The following is a 23638-nucleotide window of genomic DNA, read 5'->3' on the forward strand; positions in this document are numbered from 1 at the left end:
GATGACGGCGATGGTGTCGTCTTCAAGTTCGGGATCTGCGACAATGGCGATGAAGGTGTCGTCGTCAAGATAGGGACTACGATGACAAAGGCGAAGGTATCCTTGTCAAGATAGGGATCTGCGATGACGATGACGATGACGATGTCGACGACGATCGTGTCAAGGCTAAAACCTGAAAATGCTAGATACTCTGCTAGGGGGATCTACTGTTGTGGCGGTATCACGGCCTGAGACTAGAATTGCTTCGCTGGACTAGGGCTAAACTGAAAAAATGTTGCTGAAATCTAAAAATGCTAGGTTGATATGGTACTAGATGGGGAATTTGGCAAGGATCTGCAACTAGAGGATGCGGGTTTTAGTGAGGCTAAGGCTCAAAACTAAAAACGCTCGTGGTAGTGGCTGAAAACGCTGATCTTCTTCTTCTTGAGAAAATGCTAGGGCTCCTGGTGAGGTGATGCCTCTAACTGCTGGGTGTCTCTCTTGTGTCCCTGTTTCTTCTACTTCTACTGAGTGCCCAATGGTTTCTTTTATAGTTCTTTAGCAAATTGCCCTACCTACTTTTCCAACAAAATTCACTTATTAATAAATTAGTGAAAAATGTGTACTTTGACAAAAGGTTCTATGCTCTGAAAAATGCTCATGATGGGTATTGAATGTCATGCTAATGATCCTTCTTTGTGAAACCAGAGGATATGCAACTACTCTAAGTGCATGGACATGCACGGTCTGCGCACATGCTCACAAATGGTGGTAGAACACTTCCTAGACTAACTTGAACCCAAGACCTGGAATAGCTTGTCCACATGCACATAGGGTTTTAGATGTGCACGTGACATCTCCTCCTTTTTAAAGTGAGGTAATAGTACCGAGTTGTATGGCGTGGAGGAAGTGTGCCAACAACTCCAAGAATCTTGGGAAGAACTCTTCATCAACCCACTCTAATGTGTGGGTCGTGCGATACTTGAACTTCATGAAGGTCTGTAATGCTTGCTTCTTTGGGTTGTGTCGAAAGTGACACAAAATGATTTGTTGCGGCTTCAATGCTCCAACTTTGGCTATGGTCGTGGGTCCACCTTCTTCAAGAATCTTCGAGGAGGAAAATTCCTGAAACCATTTCCAACACAAAAACATAAATATACCCATTCCATGTAGAGTAACTGAAAAAATATTATTCTCCCTAAATAAATGTGTATACAATGCAGATGAACAAAGTGACGGAGTGCCAAATCATTTACCAAACACACGCAAAAAGTAAGATCAAAACTTGACTTTTAGACGTAAACCTATGAACTGTGGCAAATCACAACGGAAATACTGATGCTTGATGAACAATCTTACTCGTGCTCTTTATGAGACTTTGTCATGCCAAGGAAGAAACATATAAAAGCGATTGACAAAACGGACAATCGAGAAACAATGTGAATTCCTTGAATGCAAACTTTTTTTCTTTTTGAGAGTGATCCGCATACATCTGTGCTCATCCGTGAGTGAATCATGTGCAACATACAATACGGCATGCCTATGAAAAGGGAGCACATAAAGACGGTGATGAAAATACAAGAAACTGTCACGAATAAGAAACTCAAACAATGCACGATGGCTAATCATGTGAACACACAATATTTCCTCAGTGGGTTCTTTGGACCTCGACTCAAGAGCCAAGATCAGTCATGTGTGACTAATCGTATCTGCAATGAGGTTAGCTTCACTAGAAACATCATCATTCAAATCCATCATCCTTGCGAAAAATATGTATCGTGCTTCGGAGAAGAAAGGACCGAGAGAGTCTCCTTCTCATGTTTCTTTTCAAGCTTTACATGCACATGAGAAATGAGAGGTAAAGAATGAAGACTCTCCTCACCACGAACGATCATGGGAGAGTCACTTTTGGCATTTGGAGTGAGTGTATTGTCTACCCAATCAATGAGAGGGTTATGTTCATGAAACCATCGAATGCCCAAAATCATATCGCATTCTAAGAGAGAAGACACAACAAATCTTCTATGGAAGGAAGCTTGCTGAACGGTGAATAACACAGCAAGGCACTCTCGTGTAATGAGAGAGTCCATACTGGGAGCGAAGCTCGACACCTCGAGAGGAGTTTTCTGGCTAACCTCCAAGCGGGCTCTTTCTACAAGAGAGTCACTAATCACATCATGCATACTGTCTGAATCAAACAATAACGTTGGTCCTTCAGATCACCATAACAGTTAAAGAGAGACTCATCAATGGTGGGTGTGTCAAAAGACACGTGGAGAATCAGTGTGGTTCACTAAAGTGCTTGTGGTGGTTGTTGGTGTTGTGGATTCTTTAGGTTTGTCGGATGATTTCTTAGAACAATCTCTTTTCATATGACCTTTAGTGTGATATTCAAAACATCTTTTGTCTTTGTGCATATTCAGCTCGTTCTTCAAGAGTTAACCAACCTCCTGAAATTTCTTTTGCAGATTTTTCATCAACCGTCACCTTAGGGTTTTCTTGACTTTTAGCTTTTTCTTTTCCCTTAGGTTCATTGTGAGAATTTTGTGCTTGAGAAATAGAGAAAGATTGATTAGGAGAATTACCGTTGTTCTTACCATTCTATGAAGTTTGAGAATTTTGAGTGATACTGCGAGAAGACTTGTTCTCCTTAGGCGTACCTTTATTGTGCTTCATCTCTTGTGCGAGATCAATCGCTACCGCCTTGTTGAGATCTATTGAGTCAAGGACTTCAACATCGAACTGGATATACTCATCCAACCTGAAAAGGAATGCCTCTTTGCGCTCATCATCCAATTTGCGTAATTGGGTGTTGAGCTGCAAAACACGGTTAGAGAAAGACATAAATGGCATACCATTTTTCTTGAGATTGCGTCAATCTTTTTTCAACCGCGCTAAGTACTGAGGTGGCATAAACGGCATCTTGAGCTTGTTGTGGAAGTCGGCCCAATTGAAAGAAAAGGGCACGCCTTCCTCGGCTTCCTCTAGGTGTGCAGTCAATTGTGCCTCTTGCCACGCTTGATACCAATTAATGGTATCACCGGCAAGATACATGGCTGCCGTCAAAACTTTGCTATTTCCTGTTTTCTTAGTTGTCCCAAAGTAAGCATTAAATTGGTGCAACCAAGAATGAATAATGTTTGCATTCATCTTATCGTCATACTTACTGAACGTCAACTTAGTGAGACTGAGTTGTCGAATCTACATCTCTACCTGTGCTACCTGATGAAGGGCCAACGTCCTTGATTGGCTTGGATTTTGATGTGAGTACCTATAAGACCAACTCTTGCATGCGTTGGTCTCTCTGCGCCTCACACTATAGCTCCATAGCTGCTCGCTTTTCTTCGACTTCTATCCATTGAGTTTCGCGCGCTTGCTCGCACTCAAGCTCCATTGTTTCCCTTTGGCTTCAGCCGCCAAGTGCGCTTGCTCATGCTCACGCTCCATGTCTGTCCTTCTTTCTTCTAAGGCGACATGTTGCACCTCTTGTTGTAGCATCATCTCCATCATCAACTTGACCAAAGCCTCCATAGGATTTCGTGCAATCCGTGGCGTAGATGGGGATGAGGGAGGATCGGGTAACAATCCTCTTGGTGTAGAAACTTCTTCTCCTCCATCTCCACTCTCATCACCTTCACGCAAAGTATCCATTCCGCATCCGTTGATGACCATACACTGAGATCTTGGATACTTGGGTTCTTGAGGGACTTGTGTTCTTGAGGTGTTTGACAAGGCTTCTCTGACCCGAGCTCGACTCTTCCCTGCGGGTGCACCCCTTGGTACCCTTGTGCTCACATCAAAGTTGCTTTTTCCCACCTCACGTCGATTGGCCGGCCACTAAGTGCATGGTCTGCTCTCAAAGTGAAAAGAGGAACAAGGGGAGGCTAGACAAGCCCTTCTTTCTTGAGTTACCTGTCACTCTTCAAAAACACGATTAGGAATCGACACGCCCAAGTAAACTTGGGTTACGTGCGACCGCAACAAGCAAAAAAATCTTGTGGTTCTTTCCTTAAGTGATACAAAACACTGCCAAAAAGCTCTGATACCAATGCAATGTGAAACATAAGTGAATGTTGATAGTGCTCAGGATGAGTGCTCCAAATTTTGCTCAAGGGTTCCTTTTACTTACGGAAGGGAGAGCCTTTCGTTCTTCTTAGAGAGAGAGTGTAAGTGCAATGATCACAAACAAAGTGAATGCTACAGTGAATGAGAGTGTTGAGAATAAGAGAGAGAGAGAGAGAGAGAGAGAGAGAGAGAGAGAGAGAGAGAGAGAGAGAACAGCAGACGATTCTCAAACCCTCCTCCAAGGACCCCCCTCTCTATGGCGGGAGAGGTCTATGCTATAGATTGCACAAATCTGGTACAATGGTCTAGATGTTGTGCTCCTTGATGATGACTACGTCAACGATGATGGAGACTATGACAATGGCAACAATGGTGTCGTCCTCAAGTCCGGGATCTGCGATGATGGCGACGAAGTATCCTCGTAAAGATAGGGATATGGGATGACGATGACGAGATGATGACAATGACGATGGTGTTAACGACGACGGCGTCAAGGCTGAAAACTGAAAACGCTAGATGCTCTGCTGGGGATGTGCTACTGTGGCGGTACTCTGGCGTGAAACTGCAACTGCTTCACCGGACTAGGACTGAAATGCAAAAACGTTTGATGATATGACTAAATTCTGAAAACTCTAGGTTGATCTCATACTAGATGGGGAATCTAGAGAGGATCTACAACTAGAGGATGCAGGTTCTCGGGAGGCTAAGGCTACTACTCTAAGTGCCTGGACATGCAAAGCCTGCGCACAGGCTCACAAAGGTCCCAGAACAGTTCCTAGGATAACCTGAACCCTAGACCTAGAATAGCTTGTCCACATGCACATAGGGTTAGATGTGCATGTGACAAGAAGAGAGTGAACTCTTGGAGTCACCTTATGTATTGCAACTTTACCTTGAGGCCTTTGGGTTACAACCTACGTATGCCCCAACTCAACGTGTTCAAAAGAGGGGTAATAATGGAACTAGCAAATTATATGTACATACGAATTCAGTGCAAAGTATACATCGCTCAATAACTATTAAGAGTACAATGCTCACTTCTATGATAGATGGAAATGGCAAAAGTATGAAGTTTCATTAATCATTTGTATCTTGTTTCGTGACCTTTCTTGCGGATGCATGTGATGATAAAAGAGTGCTAATCACACTAATTATCTATGGCATGTATATCTGGCATGCATCGAAGACGTTAACGATCTTAAGAGGGGGGTATGTCACGAGGCTGTGACAACCACTGACCTTAGCTGTTGGTTTTTTTCTCTTGATTTTTATTTACTTTTTGGGACCCTCTTTTTGAAGTCACAAAAGGTGAACATTGTATGGCCAGTGTGAAATCGCCGACGACTAAGAGTTTCATCCACAACATTGAATGGTCAGTGTGAAATGGCCGGACATTGTATGACAATGTGAAACGGCCGACGATTAAGAGCTTCCTCAGCAACAATGAAGGCCGTGTTGCCACAAGTTGGTCGGGCCAGTCAGTACTGAAATCCGAGCAATAAAAGGTTGTTTAGGCTTAGTTCAAAGTCATTTATGCTCCATGCAACACTTTATAAGTTTGTGGGTACTAGAAAATTAACTCAAAAGAGGTAAACTGAACACATGGCCACACTAGAGCTCTTTTGCAAGCCACATCAGCTTGGGACATCCATTTTTGAGAGAGGAGGCTGCATCTTTCCTGATTAAGTACCTACAGTGTGCGTGTGAGTAGTGGGTGCAAATCTTACAGCTTTAATGGAAATCTTGCCTTCTCCTTTGTCTTATGTAGCACAATGATTCCGCTCTCATGCACCTCTCTCCCCTTTTGAATATAGAATGGTGATGCCTAGCTCAAGCGCTATTCATCTGTATGTACAGTTGTGTGGGTTCATGTGCGATTGCCGAGGCAAGAGCCTTTTGCACAGGTACTAGAATAGCTAATTACCATTCCCTCGCAGACACGTATTGATTTGGAGAGATTCCACACGAGAAATCTCGTCCGAATCAAACCACAAGTAGCCCTACAGGTGCGGGAGCTCGAGAATTTGCTATGGCCTGTTGTGTATTTTTGCAGGTTTAGGATTTCGAACCCTTATACCTTGAGGAAGCTAGGGGATCGTTGTGGAGGTGTTCTTGTGCATTTTCAAGGCCAAAAACAAAGAATTCAACGTGCTGCAATTTCTTGCCAGGTTTGAGAAAGTGCTCTAATGCACCGGGAATGTCACCTTTTGCATGGAGGTTTTGTCGGTGAGCCTCCTATCGCGGGGTTATGCAGCCAAAACCGGGCTAGAGTAGGCCATTTTCAGCCCAATAAAAGTGGAACAGCTTATAGAAATTCTCATAATTTTCTCCAAAGTTTACTTGAATAAACGAATACTGAAAGGGGCGCCAACCTTTGGGGCCAACGCGGTGTCATTGTCTGCTTGGAAGCACTCTAGCTACCAAGCCATGGTTTGTTTGAAGTGTAATTTCTAGTCACAATTTATTTGTGAAGTTCCATTGTGTCGTAAAGTTCAAGTAAAGTTAAACAGTGTAAAGATCGGGTGAAAGCTGAAGTCTTCCACCCTTTAGAGAGTCTAAGGGCCGGTTTCAAGAGGAGTGGCATCTTGAGGAGCAAAAAGAGGTGGTGGAGCTAAAGGAAGTACAAAGGCTTGCTTATGCAAGAATAGAAATTTTCCAAGGTCAAAATCCACCACATTCACAACAGGAGGAGTATCATAAGACCAAAGTCAAAAGGAGGCATCAAAGTAACCATAGCAAATTAGTATGGTACAGGATTCTAGACCTTGTTCAACAGAATCTTATGAGAGCTAGGAGACAGAAGGGATATATGCCCTCAAGGTAAAGAAGATCTAAAAACCACCAAAAAGGCAGAGCCTCATAATCATTATCATCATCGCAGTCTAGATTACAGGTTTGCGTCTCCTATGTAGAGGAAGTTCCAAAGAAGCCCTCTAGGGAGACCATCCCAATATGCCTTGCTTCGCTCTAATAGCAGCCTCTTGCTTGTTTGTGCTCACTCACCTCCCGCCTTTGGATGATCTATTGTAGACATCCTGGTTCACTTCTTATGGTGTGATAATCTCAGTGGTATCCTCATGATGTATTTTATATTTTACTTGGTCTAGCTAATATGGCTCTAACAATATGTAGGTTTTTGATAGCCAGGATCACTTCTTCTACTGATATTGGCTTGTTCTGATCTCTTAAAACCCTATTGATCTCTTCTTCCATGGTTGCTTTTCTGCCTCATACCAACTTTAAATTTGTTTCTGCCCATATTGGGAACTTGTAGATTCTGGCCCTGAGAAATATCTATGGCATACTCATTACATAACTGAGGCTTGATTGGTTCTGACAGATGCTTTTTACTGTTTTTTTATTATTACTCACTTTCCCACTTTGCTAATCTTAACTACCAGCTATCCTATCCAAACCATTATATAGTTTATTTCATGGACGACTAGCTGGATATATACTAATAGACTTTCAACCCTTTCGGATGCCTTTAAAAGTCTTGCAGGGTGATCAGACCTTTACTGCCTTATGTTTGTACCAAATTGTTGATTTATTAAAAAGATATTGTTATGGTAGGGATGGTTTAAAGTAAACTTCTTGGTGCAAAAGACAACAGTGATTTCTCAATAAAGTTTTCATGCTATAATTGAATGGTTTCAGGCCCTTTTGATATATGAATTATCATTGATGAGTGCTTGACTTACACAAGGTTGACCTTAAGATTAATGCATTTTGATTACAAAGATACACCTGGGTTGGATAAGACTGGTTGGGTAAAGAATACTACATGGTAATATGGCGGCTAATCTGGAATATGTTTTTCAGTGATGGCTCACGTACTAGTGAGGATTAATGAGCTGTGGTAATTGAATTCACTTGAGATGATGTTTTTCGTGGGTATCTGATGCTTTATACATACCCGCACAAGTTATAAATATAGGTTTTTTTTCATCTGGAATGGTAAATGTACCTCATAATTTAAAACTGAAGCAATCACATCCATACCTCACTCATCTTTTCACGGATGTCTTGATCTGCTAAATCTCGTTACTATCAGAATCAGATCTTTTCATTTCACATTTCAATCAAGCAAACCATGCCCATGACCATCCCCACAAGACAGTACATCCACATAGCTTGCAGTTCACAAAATCACACATTTAGTTCACAATGAACATCGTGTTTCAATCATTCAATCTAGCCATCTCGTTCCATCCAGAACTCTTGATGCACCTAGATCACTGTGCAACCGTCTCATCCTTCTGGAACTCTTGATGCACTCACACCAGTATCTAGTCATCTCATCTAGATAGACATCTTGATGCACTAGAATCTCATTCAGTTCTCATTCACTTAGCCATCACATCCAGATCTCTAACAGATGTCTCGATGCACTAAGTTCAAATCATTCATCAGACAAAATGATGCAGACATTTTATCTTTCTCTACATGTCTCTAACAATACACACACAAAAGAGCACATGTTTTCAAGCAAATCCAACAAGTGTCCTCATTTCGAGGATCACTCAAATTTTTCTTGGTCTTCAGAGAGTTCCGATAGTTCGTCGTCCTCTAGTGCTAGTGAGGATGAGAAAAGGCGTAAGAAGCGGAGAAAAAGCAACAAAAGCGAGGAAAGCAGATTTCTCAAAAAGTCTAGACAACGTGGGAGGTCATCTAGCAGTTCAGGGGAGAGAGCTCGTTCGCTTCTAACAGTGACCAGATGAGCAAGAAGACCAAGGAGTTCAAGGAAGGGGGGGTCAAGCCGTCATGTTTGAGACGTTTTCAAGCTAACAGGACACCCAGTGATCCCTTGAGTTTATACAACAGTTAGACGTTGCCTTCTCTGGAGGTTGGTTAACGAAAAACTCCAAGGTGCGAAGGGCGGCATCTTACTTGAAAGGAACTGCACAGACATAGTGGTCTACTTTGTTGTTACACAAAGAAGCACCCTATCGCTAGAGGTTTTGGGATACTTATTTGCCAGTGTCTTTGTTTCGGAAGATTATCTTTAGGGACTAGATTGAGCAGTTTTATTGTGGATTGCCAAAAGAAATTCGAGAGTATTGTCTAGAACAGTCTGACTCTATTCAAAGACTTATGGGATGTGCTAAGCAACGATTTGTAATGCATGCCGGGTCATTGACTTATCCTACAGACAAGATAGTATCCACCTCAACAGGGCAAGAGTCTTTAAATGAAGAGAATGAATCGAGGGAACCGGATAAGAGACCATCATAAGAACCAAGGGAATCAAATGGTAGCGCATCCGAGGGTTCCGACGAACTAAGGGAACCATGGAACATGGGCAAAATTCAAGAAGATTTGTCGTCGACTTGGATATCAGATGAATAAGAAAGAGATGTCATCACAGCTTGGCATCATTTGAGAATGACTAAGAAAGATACATTGGATTACCACCTCGAAAGTCGACTTCCAGCCCAAATAACCGGGGAAATCCACCAATTCCTCTTCTTCTGAGACGTGCTTCAAGCCTTTCATTATCTGGTTCATCTTCTTTTCATGGTAGCGCATCCGAGGGTTTTGACGAACTAAGGGAACCATGCGACGTGGGCAAAATTCAAGAAGATTTTTGACGTCGACTTGGATATTAGACGAATATGAAAGAGATGTCATCACAGCTTGGCCTCATTTGAGAATGACTAAGAAAGATACATTATATTACCACCTCAAAAGTCGACTTCCGGCCCAAATAACCGGGGAAATCCACCAATTCCTCTTCTTCCGAGAGTGCTTCAAGCCTTTCATTATGTGGTTCATCTTCTTTTCAAGAGCTTTGTCTAGCTCTTTCTGCGGTACAATTTTTTCTCTTTTTTGCAATTGTCTGTCCTTTCAGCTTTCTTCCCAACGTGGAAGGAGAATCAATGGCCTCACACCATCTCGAGTGAATCTCTCCAATCGAGTAATTCTTCAGGTGTTTTGCAAATCTCGGGTCTCTGGAGTACTTCATCAATCTTTTCACACACGTGCCAACTTGCAATTGATGGTTGTACTCTGCTCTGGCAAACTTCCCTGCCGAAAATTTGCCAAATTTTTCATTCTTTTCTTCAGTTGCCGCGTCGGATTTCAACTTTTCTTCACCTTCCCATTGAGAGGTGTCATCTCTATCAGATTCTCCGCGAGAACCCTTGAGTGCTTTTTGGTTCTTTATGGCTTATGCCCATTAGGACAGAGCGATGAAGATTGGAGCGCACTCGATGGACGAAGGGTAGTGGCTAATAAGTCTGAGGTCGGGACACACAGATTCTTTCACAAACAAAATCTTGACTGCTTTGTCAGGTTCTTCTCGAGAATGTGTGTGTGTTGCAAAAGGGATTAGATTCTCTATAGAAGAAGAGCTCTGATACCAATGTTACAGGGTTGGACACTCCAAGTGAGATATCAATACGAAAACCAACAGAAACTGTAAAATCACTAAACTTTACTACCGAGCTCCACGACCAAAAGCACTCGCCTCAAAGACTGGTGCCCCTTTTGGTGTTTCTTTTTTATTGCTCACAGTAAAAGTACAACTCTCGAGGGTCCTCTGCATAGGCACTCATGACTACACATAGTACTAGGGCAAATGAAACCCAAACCAGAAGAAATTCAAAACCCAACCAACTCCAACAAAAAAAATAGAAACAAACTCAGAATTTGAAGCCCAAAACTTAACTCACCAAGGCTGCTCAAATCAAACACATAACATAAAAAGGCGCAGTTGCAGAGATCAAATACCATCGCCATCAGTTCCATAAGGAGGGACACACCCGCGACTTGGCTACACAAGCCCCATAGCCGGCAACAATGGGCCTTCCACGTCCGAATGCCTCCATCACACGCAAAAAGCAGGACTGATTGCTTCCCTCTTCTTCCCTCAAACCTCTTCATCACTCACGACCAAAAACTCATAAAAACTTCAGTTTTCTTCATGTTTTAAAAGCATTTACTCACTCTTTGAAGTCTCAACATTTCTATGTACAAAAACAGCAAAACTATGTACCCTGCACAACTGGCCCACATGCATATAGACATATAGACAGCTGGCACACACCGACTTTGCACAATTTGTACAAGCATCCTTTATTTACATCCATGAGGCCCAAAAGCATTAAAAGACATCTCTCGAAGTCTTTGGGGTGCCCCACATTACTCTTCAAAAACACATCACAGCATTATGGAAACTTCATGCGCTTGCGCCGCCAACATTGCATCCATTTGTTGCCCCATGTCTTCAGGCTCGATCCCTAATTGAGCGGCCATCTCAATCGAGATAAAATTGGCCTCACTATCAAAAAAGATAAAAATTCTCATCTTGCACCTTGCCCCACGTCCTACAAAGTTGGGATCAGATTAACTTGTAGGCGCCCCCATGAGATTTGGAATCTTTTGCTTTCCCTTTCGTTGATTAATGAGTATGGTTTGTCTTCATCATTCTCTCCTCCTTAGTGAACTTTCCTTAGATGTGCCACGTCTCTCCACACCCAAAGAGTAGTACTCTATCTTCTGCTCTACAACCATCTGAGGGGTGAAGGATTTCTTCTTCTGCGTCTTCTTGGATTTCTCTTTATCCTTTGATGCCTCTTTCTCTTCAGTTTTTTTCATTGGCTCATCTGTAGCATAAGTCAATGGCCCTATCCATGATGAGAAACTGTCCATCGCTTGTTCCATGAGTCGAATGCTAGAAGATTGCTGCTTGAGACAATATCTCTGTATCTCTTTAGGTAAACCACACCAATGTCGTTCTGTTTACTCTTTTAAAGAGACCTTTGTGAAAGAAGCCACTGGTAAAAACGTGTCCCAATATCTTCGATTGTAAGTCAAGATGGTGTCTTCTCCTTTTATGTGTAGGGTTCCAAGCCATCAACACATCTGCTTCAAATTGGGAAGTCAACCAAATAGAAGGAAACAGATTTTTTTGCCCAAGTTCCTAGCACTTTTTTATGCAATAAAAGCAAGGGCCACAATGTCTGAGCATTCCCTTTAAGATGGGAAGCTGCTTTCTAAACCTTCGAGGCTTCTGTGAAATTGTCTCCAGAAAAGATCAAACTGTTGTATAAAAGAAAGAGAGCGATGGGTATCATTATGACCAGAAAATGTATCTAACTTGATGCTTTGACCCCATCCTTGAAATCGTTCTTTCCCCTTTTCCGTTCAAAATTGTCATACTTAGGTTCTTGAGGCATATGATTCCTCTTCTTGTCAAAGACATTTTCAAAAGTATAGGAATCAGAATTGCAGAAGATGTAGTATCGATGTCTGAGCGTCAGTAGCTCCTTTTGTCCCGTCTAAATCTGCTCTTATGATATTCCAGCTTCCTCAATTCCCGTCGATCTTCCTCGCTTGAAGAGGAGGAAGAGGAAGAAGGGCTAGCATCTTCTTTGAAGTAAACACGTTGGCGGTGTCGCTTCTTAGATCCCTTCTCTGCAAGTTCTTCAAATGTAGACTATCAGCCCAAATAACTAGGGAAAGACTCGAACTTTTGTCCCTTTCTCGAGCGTTTTGATGCTTCATCAACTCATTGATTTTTCGTTTCATAGCGCACTCAACATCCTCTTCTCTCAAAAGCGAGTGCTTATTTGACTTCGGCCTTACTCTGATTTTCATTGCCGCTCTTAGAGGTTGCTTAGTAGCCTTCTGCCATATATCATAGAATTCTTGGATCGATAAATACTATGCATAAGTGGATCTCTTGCAAACTTCATCGATCAGTCGGTCAAGTATTCACTTGCAATTGACGATGAAGATCTATAGACTTTTGAATCTTGATCCTCCTCGAGAGAGTCATCAAGTAATACATTAGACGACTCCTCAATTGAACTGTTGTTGTTGGAATCATCATTCCCATTTTGGAATCTTCCTCACGCATAATTGTCGACGGGACATGTTCCCATTCCCTATTTGAATCTCTGTCAGAGTCCATGGAGAGCTGCAAAGATTGGACCAGATCCTCTATAGAAGAAGAATCGATTGAAGCTTTGATACAACTGTAATTGGCTTGGCAATGTTAAGACTGTAAACTCTCAGCAACACACAAATAGAATAGAAACTTTCACTTGCACTTCAAAACTCAAAGTAGTCAAGACACGAAGCGGCAAAGTTTCACTTCTAGTTGCGTTGGTGACACCCCTTGTACTACTTTTTTTAATTTTGATAATCACATAATATGACTGCCTGGGAGTAAATAAATTCTCATTCACCGATGAATTTGACGACACCCCCCCTTGCTGCTCGCTGCTGCTGCCACGCCCACCCTCTCGCCATCGCTGCCCCCCCCCCCCTCGCGCACCCTGCCACCCGCACCTGCTGCGCGAACGCATGAAGTGCTTGGTGTAGGTTGAGCCTCAACAAGCTCTATTTGCGGTGTAGGTTGCTTATTTTGTTGTGGCACTAGTGGCGCTTGCAAGAACTCCATAAACCTTGGGTTTTGCACCAATTGCGAAAACACAATCACCACGGCAACTAACTAAGTCGTGAATGCATCATCCTCGAGTTGCCCAGTCATAAAGCTCTGTACTGGAGGGACATTCACATCAACAGGAGGTACAGACAGACGTGGCCGTGAACTCTCTCCAATCTCGAACACCATAGGAATTTCCTGTTTGTCCTTCGAAGATGAACCCTCTTCCATAATGCCCTTCCCTTTGTCAGTCACAGTGTAATCTCGCGTCTCTGTACTCTGTGTCTTTACCCAAAACAACCGAGGCTCACTTCTTGAGGAAAAATTGATTGATGTCCCGGCAACAGAACCTTGAAACCGGCCCGTGGGGCGGTAGGCTTTGGCTTTCACCAGAAATTCTTTGCTTTAGACACACACACAGAGAACGAGCAAAGGTAATCTGCGACGGGAATTAACACTTAAAAACACACACACGGCTCGGAAGCTAGAATGCTCCGAGCAGATGCCGACAACCTGTAGGCCCCAAAATTGGCACCCCTTTCGGTATTCCTTTATATACCTTCATAAGTTCAGAATAGCCTTTAAGAGTGTAAATTACAAAGTAGAGCCCTAGGAATTCTTTACCTGTATCCAGCTAGATACCACCTGTTTTGGCGAAATTTCGATAACATAACAACCCCAAAACTTGCCCAAAACCAATTCCCCTACTGGAACTCACTTCCACTGACATAAACCCTCTGATTTCTACCCAAATACAGTAAATTCAGCTCGTTGTATTAACTGGTTTTTGCCCTGTTTTCATCCCTAAACAGTCCCCGAACTGTCCTCTAATAGTGGGGCACTAATCCCAATGGTTCTAACGTCTGTATGGCTGAAAAACAGTCAAAATACAGCGCATAACAAACGCTGAAAACACACCTGTACGGTGAGGTTATCACCCTCAACCAGTGCCTGCTTTTGGAGCAGCAATTAGCTACTCCCGTTCCTGCTCAGAGAGGCTCTTGCCTCAGCAAAAATGCATACAACCACACAGCTGTACATGAGTCAAATGAAGAGCCCTCTTGTGGGGCATCACATTACTGCACGTAGGGGGGAGAGAGAGCTGTGAGGTGTGCATGACATGACTTCTTGCACCACACTGTACATGAGAAGAAAAGCTTGAAGTCAATAGCTCTTAACATGTGACAGCTTACAAAATGAGACCTCCGAAGTACAAATCGAGCGCCCCCTTTTGCTGCATGAGGAAAGTCCACCAAAAGATGCCACTTGGCACATTTTCACACAATTTCCCGTTTCGGGGTTGCCGCTTAAAAATCTCCCGACTGGTTGCCCAGTTGACTTTGCGGCAGAGTTCTAAAATGTTCCACTTTTCATTCCGGAGGCAATGACGCGAACAGATTTCATGGCCCAAAATAGCAGTTCCCTAATTTTTAGGAGATGCTTCCGTTGGACTCCCACTGGTCTTCTGACTATATATCCCCATTGGGACCGCATCCAAAAATGCAATGTGGCCCAACTGACGGGTACTTTCCTTTGGTGACCCCACCTTGGCTTTGTGCCTTTATTGAGTTCACTTCCTAGTATCCACCAACTTGCTAAGTGCGACGGGGGGGACCTAAATAATCTTGAACTAAGCCTAGACATTCTCTTACTATACAAATTCCAGTGCCGACCAACTTCCCGTCTGCGGGTGAAACTACCGTTTACATTGGCCCGACCATTTGCAACGTCAAAAAGAGGGTCTCAAAAATAAAACAAAAATCATTGGAAAGAAACCAACAACTAAAGTTAGCAGTTGCCACGTCCTCGTGACATAGTTAATAGTTGCCATGTCCTCCTGACAATAGATCATGCTCTCCTAACGTTTGCCGTCTCATTCCATTTCAGCACAACTCGACTCGCAAAGACACCTACGCATACCCGATACACTTTTACTTCAAAGACTGATTCGGTTACATAGATGGTATCTACAGACGCTTATTCACAGAGGATCCGGGGAGACCTTTACGGGAGCTCACTTATATAATGTAAGGTGCAGCGGAAGTGAAAGTTGAACTTTGCTCAAGATGAGTGCTCCGAACTGTGCTCAAGGGTTCCTTTTACTTACGGAGGGGAGAGCCTTCCGTTCCTTTCGTAAGAGAGTGCAAATGATAACAAACAAAGTGAATGACACTGTAAATGACGGTGCTGAGACTGAGAGAGAGAAGAATACGACACCAGACGGTTGTCAAACCTAAAAGGGCCCCCCTCTCTATGGCGAGAGAGGTCTATGCTATTGATTGCACAAATCTGGTACAATGGTCTAGATGCAATGGACTTGCCAACGATGTCGACGACAATGATGACGACGACGAGACGGGCTGAAATCTGAAAACGCTAGGGGGTGAAATCTGCAAATCTGCTAACTACTGAATTCTGACACCGTGTCGTCGGCGAGGACGGCGATGGCAACAACGCAACGACAATGCGCTGAAAACGAAGATGCTGATATCTGCGGACAGCGGGCTGAATCTCAAAACGCTGGCCAATCTGACGGTGCGGCGAGAATCTGTTGTGGGTAGGTGAGATCTGTGAGGTTTGGGGCTAATGTTGCGGAGTCCAAGTGCTGAAAACTGAAAACGCTGATGCAATGGCTGATCTGACGCCGAGAAATTGCAAAACACTGATGCTATCTACAAGTTGCAAAAACGCCACGCTGAATCTGGAATCTGTACGCCAGGGCTGATCTGGTGCTGCTCAAAACGCTAGGCTGAACTGTAGCCAAAACGCTGGTCTCATAGCAGACACGGTACGGGACGGGACGTTTAATACACGGTGAACAATATGCGTACTAGACGTATTTTTGAGAATCAAAAATAAAATACGTCAACTTTTTTAGATATGATACTTTAATAAGGACAAATGAAGCAGGTGATGCACTCCTCAATGACTCTTCAATGTTAAATCATACATACATAAACAAGCACCATGAAGCTCTAAAACACACTTGATAAACTAGCAAAAGACACTAGAATAGAGTACGTTATGAGCAAAAAAACGCTAGAATAGAAGACGCTATGAGACATACTGTACGTTCCAATACGGGACGTCCGTATTCTAAATAAAGTACGCGTATTATAGCTACTATGGCTCGTCTTGATAACTATTGACTAGAAACGCTAGGTCACCCGCCGGTCTTGCGAGACGTTGCACTGTAAGTTGGTGGACTTTTGCTATCTCTTCTGCCAGAGAGTGCTAGCGCTATGTTTCTTATATAGAGCTTAGCAAATTTGCCCTACCCAGTTTCCCAACAAAGTCACTTATTAAATAATAAGCGAAAAATGGATAAATAAGGAAAATGGGTTATCTGTACTGTAAAATACTCACGATGGGTACTGACTGTAATGTTGATGATCATGCTGTGTGCAACCAGAGAATATGCAACTACTCTAAGTGCCTGGACATGCACGGCCTGCGAACACGTTGCCAAAACACTTCCTAAGCTGACCTGAACCCTGGACCTGAAGTAGCTTGTCCACATGCACATAGGGTTAGATGTGCACATGACATCCGCTCCTTTTCAAAGTGAGGTACTAGTACCAAACTGTATGGCGTCGAGGGAGAGCGCCAACAATGTCTGGAATCCTGGGAAGGACACTTCGTCAACCCACTCTGATGCGTGGGTCGTGCGATACTTGAACTTCATAAAGGTATGTAATGCTTGCTTCTTTGGGCCGCGCCAAAAGCGACACAAAGAGATTTGTGGCTGCTTCAATGGTCCAACTGCGTTTATGGACGTAGGTCCACCTTCATCAAGAATCTCCGAGGAGGAAAATTCATGAAACCACTTCCAACACAAAATCATGAACATACCCATTCCATGTAGAGTGACTGGAAAAAGACTATTCTTCCGAAAAGATTGCGCATGCAATGTAGATGAACAAAGTGACAGAGTGCCAAGCCGTTCACCAAACATTCAAAAAATGTCAAAACTTGACTTTCTGATCTAAATTTATCAATTGTGGAAAGTCACAATTAAAATGCCGATGCTTGATGGTCAATCTTTCTTGTGCTCGTTCTGAGACTGTGTCATGCCAAGGAAGAGACATGGAATGTGAATTCCATGAATACAAACTTCTTTTCTTTTGGAGAGAAATCCGCATACATCCGTGCTCATCCATGAGTGAATCATGTGCATCGTACAATACGGCATGCTTGTGGAAAGGGAACTGTCACCAGCGTGTGACTACTATCTATCCTTTTTGTTGATTTCTTTCTTATTATCTATTTACTTTCACTTTTTGGAAACACCCCTCGGGAAATCTAATTGCCCTGCATTGCATAGCTAGTGTGGAACTGTCCAGAGGGAGTCCAGGCCTGAGGGCAAGAGAGCACTAAGGTTGGACAAAGACTATGGTTAGCCAATGTGGGGTCATTGACTAGCCAAAGTGGAATCCTTTGCTACAGAGGCTACATTTCAGTTTTGGGTGTGGCTGCAGTGTACAAAGGGGGTTAGATGACCTAGAAAGATACAATGGCAGCATCTCCTAAAATTTAGGGAACTGCTAGTTTGGGACCTGAAAATGTGTTTGCATCATTATCTCCGGAATGACAAGGGGAACATTTTCTTACTCTGCCGTGAAGTCAACTGGGCAACCGGTTGGGAGATTTTTAGGCAGCAATCCCGAAACGGGAAAATGCTTATAAATGTGCCAAGTGGCACCTTCTGGTGCACTTTCCTCATGCAAGAGAAGGGGGCGCTGATTTTAGAGAGGAGAAGGGCTCATTTGCAGATTTTTGTCACAGGTTACGAGCTATGGAGTGCTTGCTTTCCCTCCTATGTACAGTGCGGTGCCAAGAGTGATGCCCTGCACGCTACGCACTGCCCTCTCTCTCCTCTATGGCAGTATGTTATGCCCCTCTAGTGGGATTTTCATTTGACCAATGTACAGTTGTGTGGGTTCATGCGCGATTGCCGAGGCAAGAGCCTCTTGCACAGGTACTGGATTAGCTAGCGGCTAATCCCCCGCAGGTACAGGTGAATTCGGAGAGGTTTCACGCCAGAAATCTCGTCCGATTCAAACGGCAAGTAGCCCTACAGGTGCGGGAGCTCGAGGACTTGCTACGGATGCGACCGGCACGCGAAACGGAGCCCGAAACAGTAAATTACAGCCTGCTGTGTATTTTTGCAGGTTTAGGGTTTTGGCCCTAAACGGTCCCTAATACCCCCAGGAGGTTCGGGGACACGAGGGGACCGCTGTACAGGTGATCTGACGCATTTTCGGGGCAGAAAACAGAGAATTCAGCGTGCTGCAGATTCTCGCCAGGTTTTGTAAAGTGCCCGTATGCGTCGGGAAAGTCAGTCAATGCGTGGGAATACTGACTGTGAAGGGTCCTAGTACAGTTATGCTGCCGAAATCGGGCTGGAACAGTTGAAATTCAGCCGAGCTTGTGCGGGGCAGCTTGTAGGGAACGACAGCGTTTATTCCCTCTTTTAAGCAATAAAGAAATACTGAAAGGGGCGCCTAAATTGGGGGCCAATCTGGTGTCGGTCTACTCATACAGGTGCAATCTAGCAGCCTGTATCCCTCTCCCCTTTGTTGTGTCTTGAAAGTACAGGTAGAATAGACGACTAATAATGGGTGAAAGCTAAATCAAGGTTTGAAGTAAAGTCTACCGCCCTTTTTGGATTGAACAGGCCGGTTTCAGGAACACATAAAGACGGTGACGAAAATACAAGAAACCGTCACGAATGACACTCGAACAATGCGTGCTGACTAATCATGCGAACACAAAATACTTTCTGAGTGGGTTCCTTGGACCTCGACTCGAGAGCCAAGATCGGTTCTTGGTGATTGATCGTATCTACAATGAGGTTAGCTTCACTAGAAAAAGCATCATCTAAACCATCATCCTTGTGAACAATCACATCTCTATCACGCAAAACATGTGTGTCATGCTTCGAAAAAGGAATGACTGAGAGAGTCTCCTTTCCTTGTTCTTTTTCGCATTCTGTTTCATGTGTCTGTTCTTGTTCTTTGTCATGCAACAAATCATTCTTCTCTAGAATGAGACCGTGTTTTATCCTCGTCCAAAACATGAGAGAGAGAGATTAGTGACATAGATGGAATCTTAGTGTCACATTGAAGAACCACGAGAAGTGCTCCTTCAACTGCGAGATTGAGAGTATTTTCTTTCCGACAAACTTGTGGATTATGACCTTTAAACCACTTAATGCCAAAAAGCACATCGTATCCTCTGAGAGGAGAAATCAAAAACTTTCGATGAAAACGGACATTTTGAATGGACACGATCACATCAGGACGTTCATGCGTAAACGAAGAGTGCATGCTAGGAGCAAAACCAGAGGTCCTAATGGGATCAATGGGTCGGGCTTCTAGACGTGCGCTCTTCACGAGAGAGTCGCTAATCACATCATGCATACTACCAAAATCAAAGAAGACCACAATACGTTGACCATTCACATAACCATAACAATGCATGAGAGATGCATCGTCATGATCGTGAGAAACTTGGGACACATTAGTGTGCTCTCTGATTGCATTAATAGAAGATGTGAATTCTGTGGGTTCTTTAAGTTCGTTCTTCGGAAAATCTCGTCTTATGTGACCCTTAATGTAACGTTGATAAAATCTTCCTTCTTTAGAATAAATGACGACTTCTTCTCACGTTATGTATCCTCCTACAATTCCTTGTGCGGCTTTTTCATCTGGGGTGAGCTTAGGTTTAGCAAGTGTGTTAGCTTTACCCTTAGATTCATTTTGAGAGTTCTTTTCCGAAGGATTAGAGGAAGATTGGCTAGAAGAGTTACCGTTCCTACCGTTCTAAGGGTTCTGAGGAGTCTAAGAGGTACTGTCACAAAGTGATGACGTGGCTACCCGCTTTGCAGGAAACCCTGACCCTAAAATCAAAAACCGTAATTTTGTTGAAACCCTAACCCTAAAATCAAAAACCCTAATTTTGCAGAAACCCGAAACCCTAAATGCTGACGTGGCTGAAATTCCTGAAACGACGCAGATTTGCTGACGTGGCAACTTCCGTGATTTACGCCGCATCTCACGCTGACACATGGCACTATGTACGGACGTCAGCGCTGGGAATTAAAGCAGCGGCAGTTTTGGACAGCCTTTTGGATTTTGCTTTTACTCAACACAAGAGATGAGAGAGAGAGAAGCTTTTGCTTTTATAAAATAAAAGCATAGAAGAATGAGAGAGAAAAAGCTTCTGCTTTATTTTAAAAGCTTTTTATTGGACAGCTTCTTGGAACTTGCTTTATTTTATAAGCAAGAGAGAGAAAGAGCCTTTGCTTTATTTATGGGCTTTTGATTTTCAGCTTTTGGGGCTCTGCTTTTGGCATCCCTTGTAACTTTAAATATGTGAGCAGGCCTCTCACAACTCAGAGCATCTCGAGGCAGAGTCTGAGTGTGAGCGCCTGCCCTCACTCTTGTACTTTGAACTCAGATTAATACAAAAAGAAATACCGAAAGGGGTGCCAGTCTTTAGGGCCAATATCTCTAGGCACGGAACTCCGCCAGCGGGCCAGTGTTGAATCAATTGTGAACTGTGAACTGTTTTTGAAGTGGTTATTTGTGCTGTCGTGGTAGATTCTTGACTTGGAGTGTCCAAGTCTGTTACAGTGGTATTAGAGCACGGCCGATTTCTCTTCTACAGGAAATCCGATCCCTAAAAAAAATTTCGGCAGCACCTATGGCTTCAGGCAAAGATCAGCCGATTCCCTCTGCATCCGGAGATGCGGGAAGGGATCACAACGAAGATTCGCGCGAGTATGGCCCGCCTCCGACTACTCAGGCGGAGCTCGAAGAGATGGAGCGTCAACGATTGATCGGCGACGCAACAAAGATGATGCTCAATTTTGCAAAGGACCCAAATTTGCAAAAATATATGAGCGAGACCTCTTTCGAGGACGTGCAGACACACTGGCGGCAGACCACAGAACCACCCAAGAAACCTCCTAGTCCCAGGATGTACACAGAGAAGGAATTAGAAGAGGTGGTTGATACACGAATTGCTCAGCTTTTTGACGCGCAAAACAAAGCTGAAAAACACGGCAAAAAGCAAAAGAAAGGTACTGACTTCCCGGGCTATTGGGTCGTCATACGACATTTGAAAAGGCAAAGAAACAGAAGAAGCGTGTTCGATTTGAAGGAGTACCCAATTCTTCTTCTTCTTCTTCTGACAGTTCCTCTAGCTCATCTGACTCGAGCGAAGAAGATAGAGAAAGCAAAAAGCGAAGCAAGAAGCATCGCTTCGAAAAGGGCAAGAAAAAGGCAAAGAAGTCTAAATCTCGCCCCGTGATTGACAGTTCCACAGAGGACTCGTCTACAGACAATTCGGACTCTGATAATAGCAACTTTTATGCAAAGAAGAAGAATTTTTACAAGCCAACCAGTACGACTTTCTGGAAGACAAAAGCAAGAAAGTCCGAGAGTTTAAGGAAGGTGGACAGTCAATTAAATTTGACACGTTTTCTTGTTATAGAGATGCTTCGAAGGCTTTGTCTTTTGTACAGCAATTTGACATCGCTTTCGCGGGAGGGCATTAGTCAGAGCACTCTAAGATTCGAAGAGCTGCCTCTTACTTTAAGGGCATGCTCGAACTTGGTGGTCCACGCTTCTATTAAACAAGACTGCACCAATTAAATGGCTGAAATTCAAGAGGCTTTTTATTTCTTCTTGGCTGACTCGAGAGCATGAACGCGATATACGAACTGCTTGGAACCATCTTCGGATGACCAAGAAGGATACAGTGGACGCTTATTGCGAGAGATTCTGGAGCTCTTTTCTACCCGCCTCTTCATTTAAGAAGATCTCGTTCAAGGAACAGATTGAGCGGTTTACCTTGGGTCTAGCTACAGAGATCCGAGACCACTGCTTTGAACAAAAGTCAGCTTCCATTCAGGAGTTGATGAGTCATGCGAAACGGGGGTTTTCCATTCACTCTGGTAGTCTGACCTACCCTAGAGATGAGATCATGACACAAAGAGCCGAACAGACTTCGAAAAAATGAAAGTAGAAAAAAAAAGAGTAACCCATAACAGAAAGAAAAGGATGCACGACCCAAGCTTACTCCTCAAAAGAGGGCTCTCTACATAAAGGAGGGGAAGTGCTTTGGATGCGAGGAAACTCGACATATCTCCGCGAAGTGCCCTGAAAAGGCACCGAGTGAACAGGATGAAGAAAGGCCAGAGAGTTCTAAAGCAGCTGAGGGACGTGGCAAAAAAGGCAAATAAAAAGCAGAACTGGTACCACATTGCGTGGGGCCTGAACCGAATCAAATGAATGAAAGTACAAACTTTGCCGGGCAAAGGGAAAGATCAGGAAGCTCTTTTGAAGGAACCAAGGCCAACTTCTTGAATTGGCGGCTCGATTTGGAATTACGTCCGACAGGCTGAGGCCACAGGCGGAGGTAGTTCGAGTGGCACCCGGACGGGATGTTGCCATTACACCGAGCATTGGCAAACTTCGTTTGCAATGATAGGGGTGTTTAGGGCACACGGAGTTTTACGTAATTGCCTTGGAAGGTTGTGACCTTCTACTCAAAATCCCTCGGTACTAGAAGAACAACGCCGTGGTTGACTACCGGGCTGAGAATGCGACTTTGACAAATGAAGGGCTCAGAGATTGTACTTGATGAACTTCAGTTTCTTTACTCGCTTTTTTTTGGGAGAGAACTAAACGATGGATGAAGGTCGAATATGTTTTAACCTGAACAAAAGAACGCCAAGATTTTCTCCACACTCATGCCGTAGTCTGGATGGATTTGCAGAAGTCGTTTGAAGTATATTGTGATACTTGTGGTCGTAGTCTGGATGCGGTCTTAATGCAAGAAGGCCAATGTCATTGCCTACAAGAGCCGATTGTTCTCAAGGCCGGAACTGACAACACAGATTTGTGAGAAAGAGCTTTTGGCGGCTATCCATGCTCTTATTCAGTGGCGACATTACCTGATCGGAGCCGATTTTACGGTTTTCACAGATGATGCGAGTTTACGCTGCTACTTGTCACGGAAGCAGCTATCGAAAAAAGCAAATGTGGTGGGCAAACATCTTGTCACAATTTACTTCTGGATTATCCATGTGCAGGGACAAAAGAAATTGGTGGCAAATACTTTGTCCCGAAAGCCGTTGATTCTGGCTATTTCCGCGATATATCATAGGAACTTCGAGGATATGGTCGGTCA

At 43.6% G+C, this 23638-nt stretch overlaps 1 protein-coding gene across 6 annotated transcripts in view; it reads right to left on the reverse strand.

Moving 5' to 3' along the window:
* Positions 1-545: 545 nt before the first annotated feature.
* LOC147421684 (uncharacterized) overlaps positions 546-23638 on the reverse strand; it is a 43457-nt gene continuing 20364 nt past the window's right edge. The window contains exon 2 of one of the 6 annotated variants that reach the window (XM_086503394.1): positions 546-1104. In XM_086503394.1, the coding sequence (XP_086359520.1) occupies positions 1056-1104 (49 nt within the window). In that variant the 3' untranslated portion in view covers positions 546-1055. Of the gene's footprint in view, positions 1105-10744; positions 13026-23638 lie in introns of those variants that run through there. The other 5 variants (XR_015186817.1, XR_015186816.1, XR_015186818.1 and 2 more) reach the window with 5 other exon arrangements.

Source organism: Adiantum capillus-veneris, chromosome 27, assembly GCF_014529385.1.
Source record: "Adiantum capillus-veneris isolate H3 chromosome 27, ASM1452938v2, whole genome shotgun sequence".
Classification (NCBI taxonomy): Eukaryota; Viridiplantae; Streptophyta; class Polypodiopsida; order Polypodiales; family Pteridaceae; genus Adiantum; species Adiantum capillus-veneris.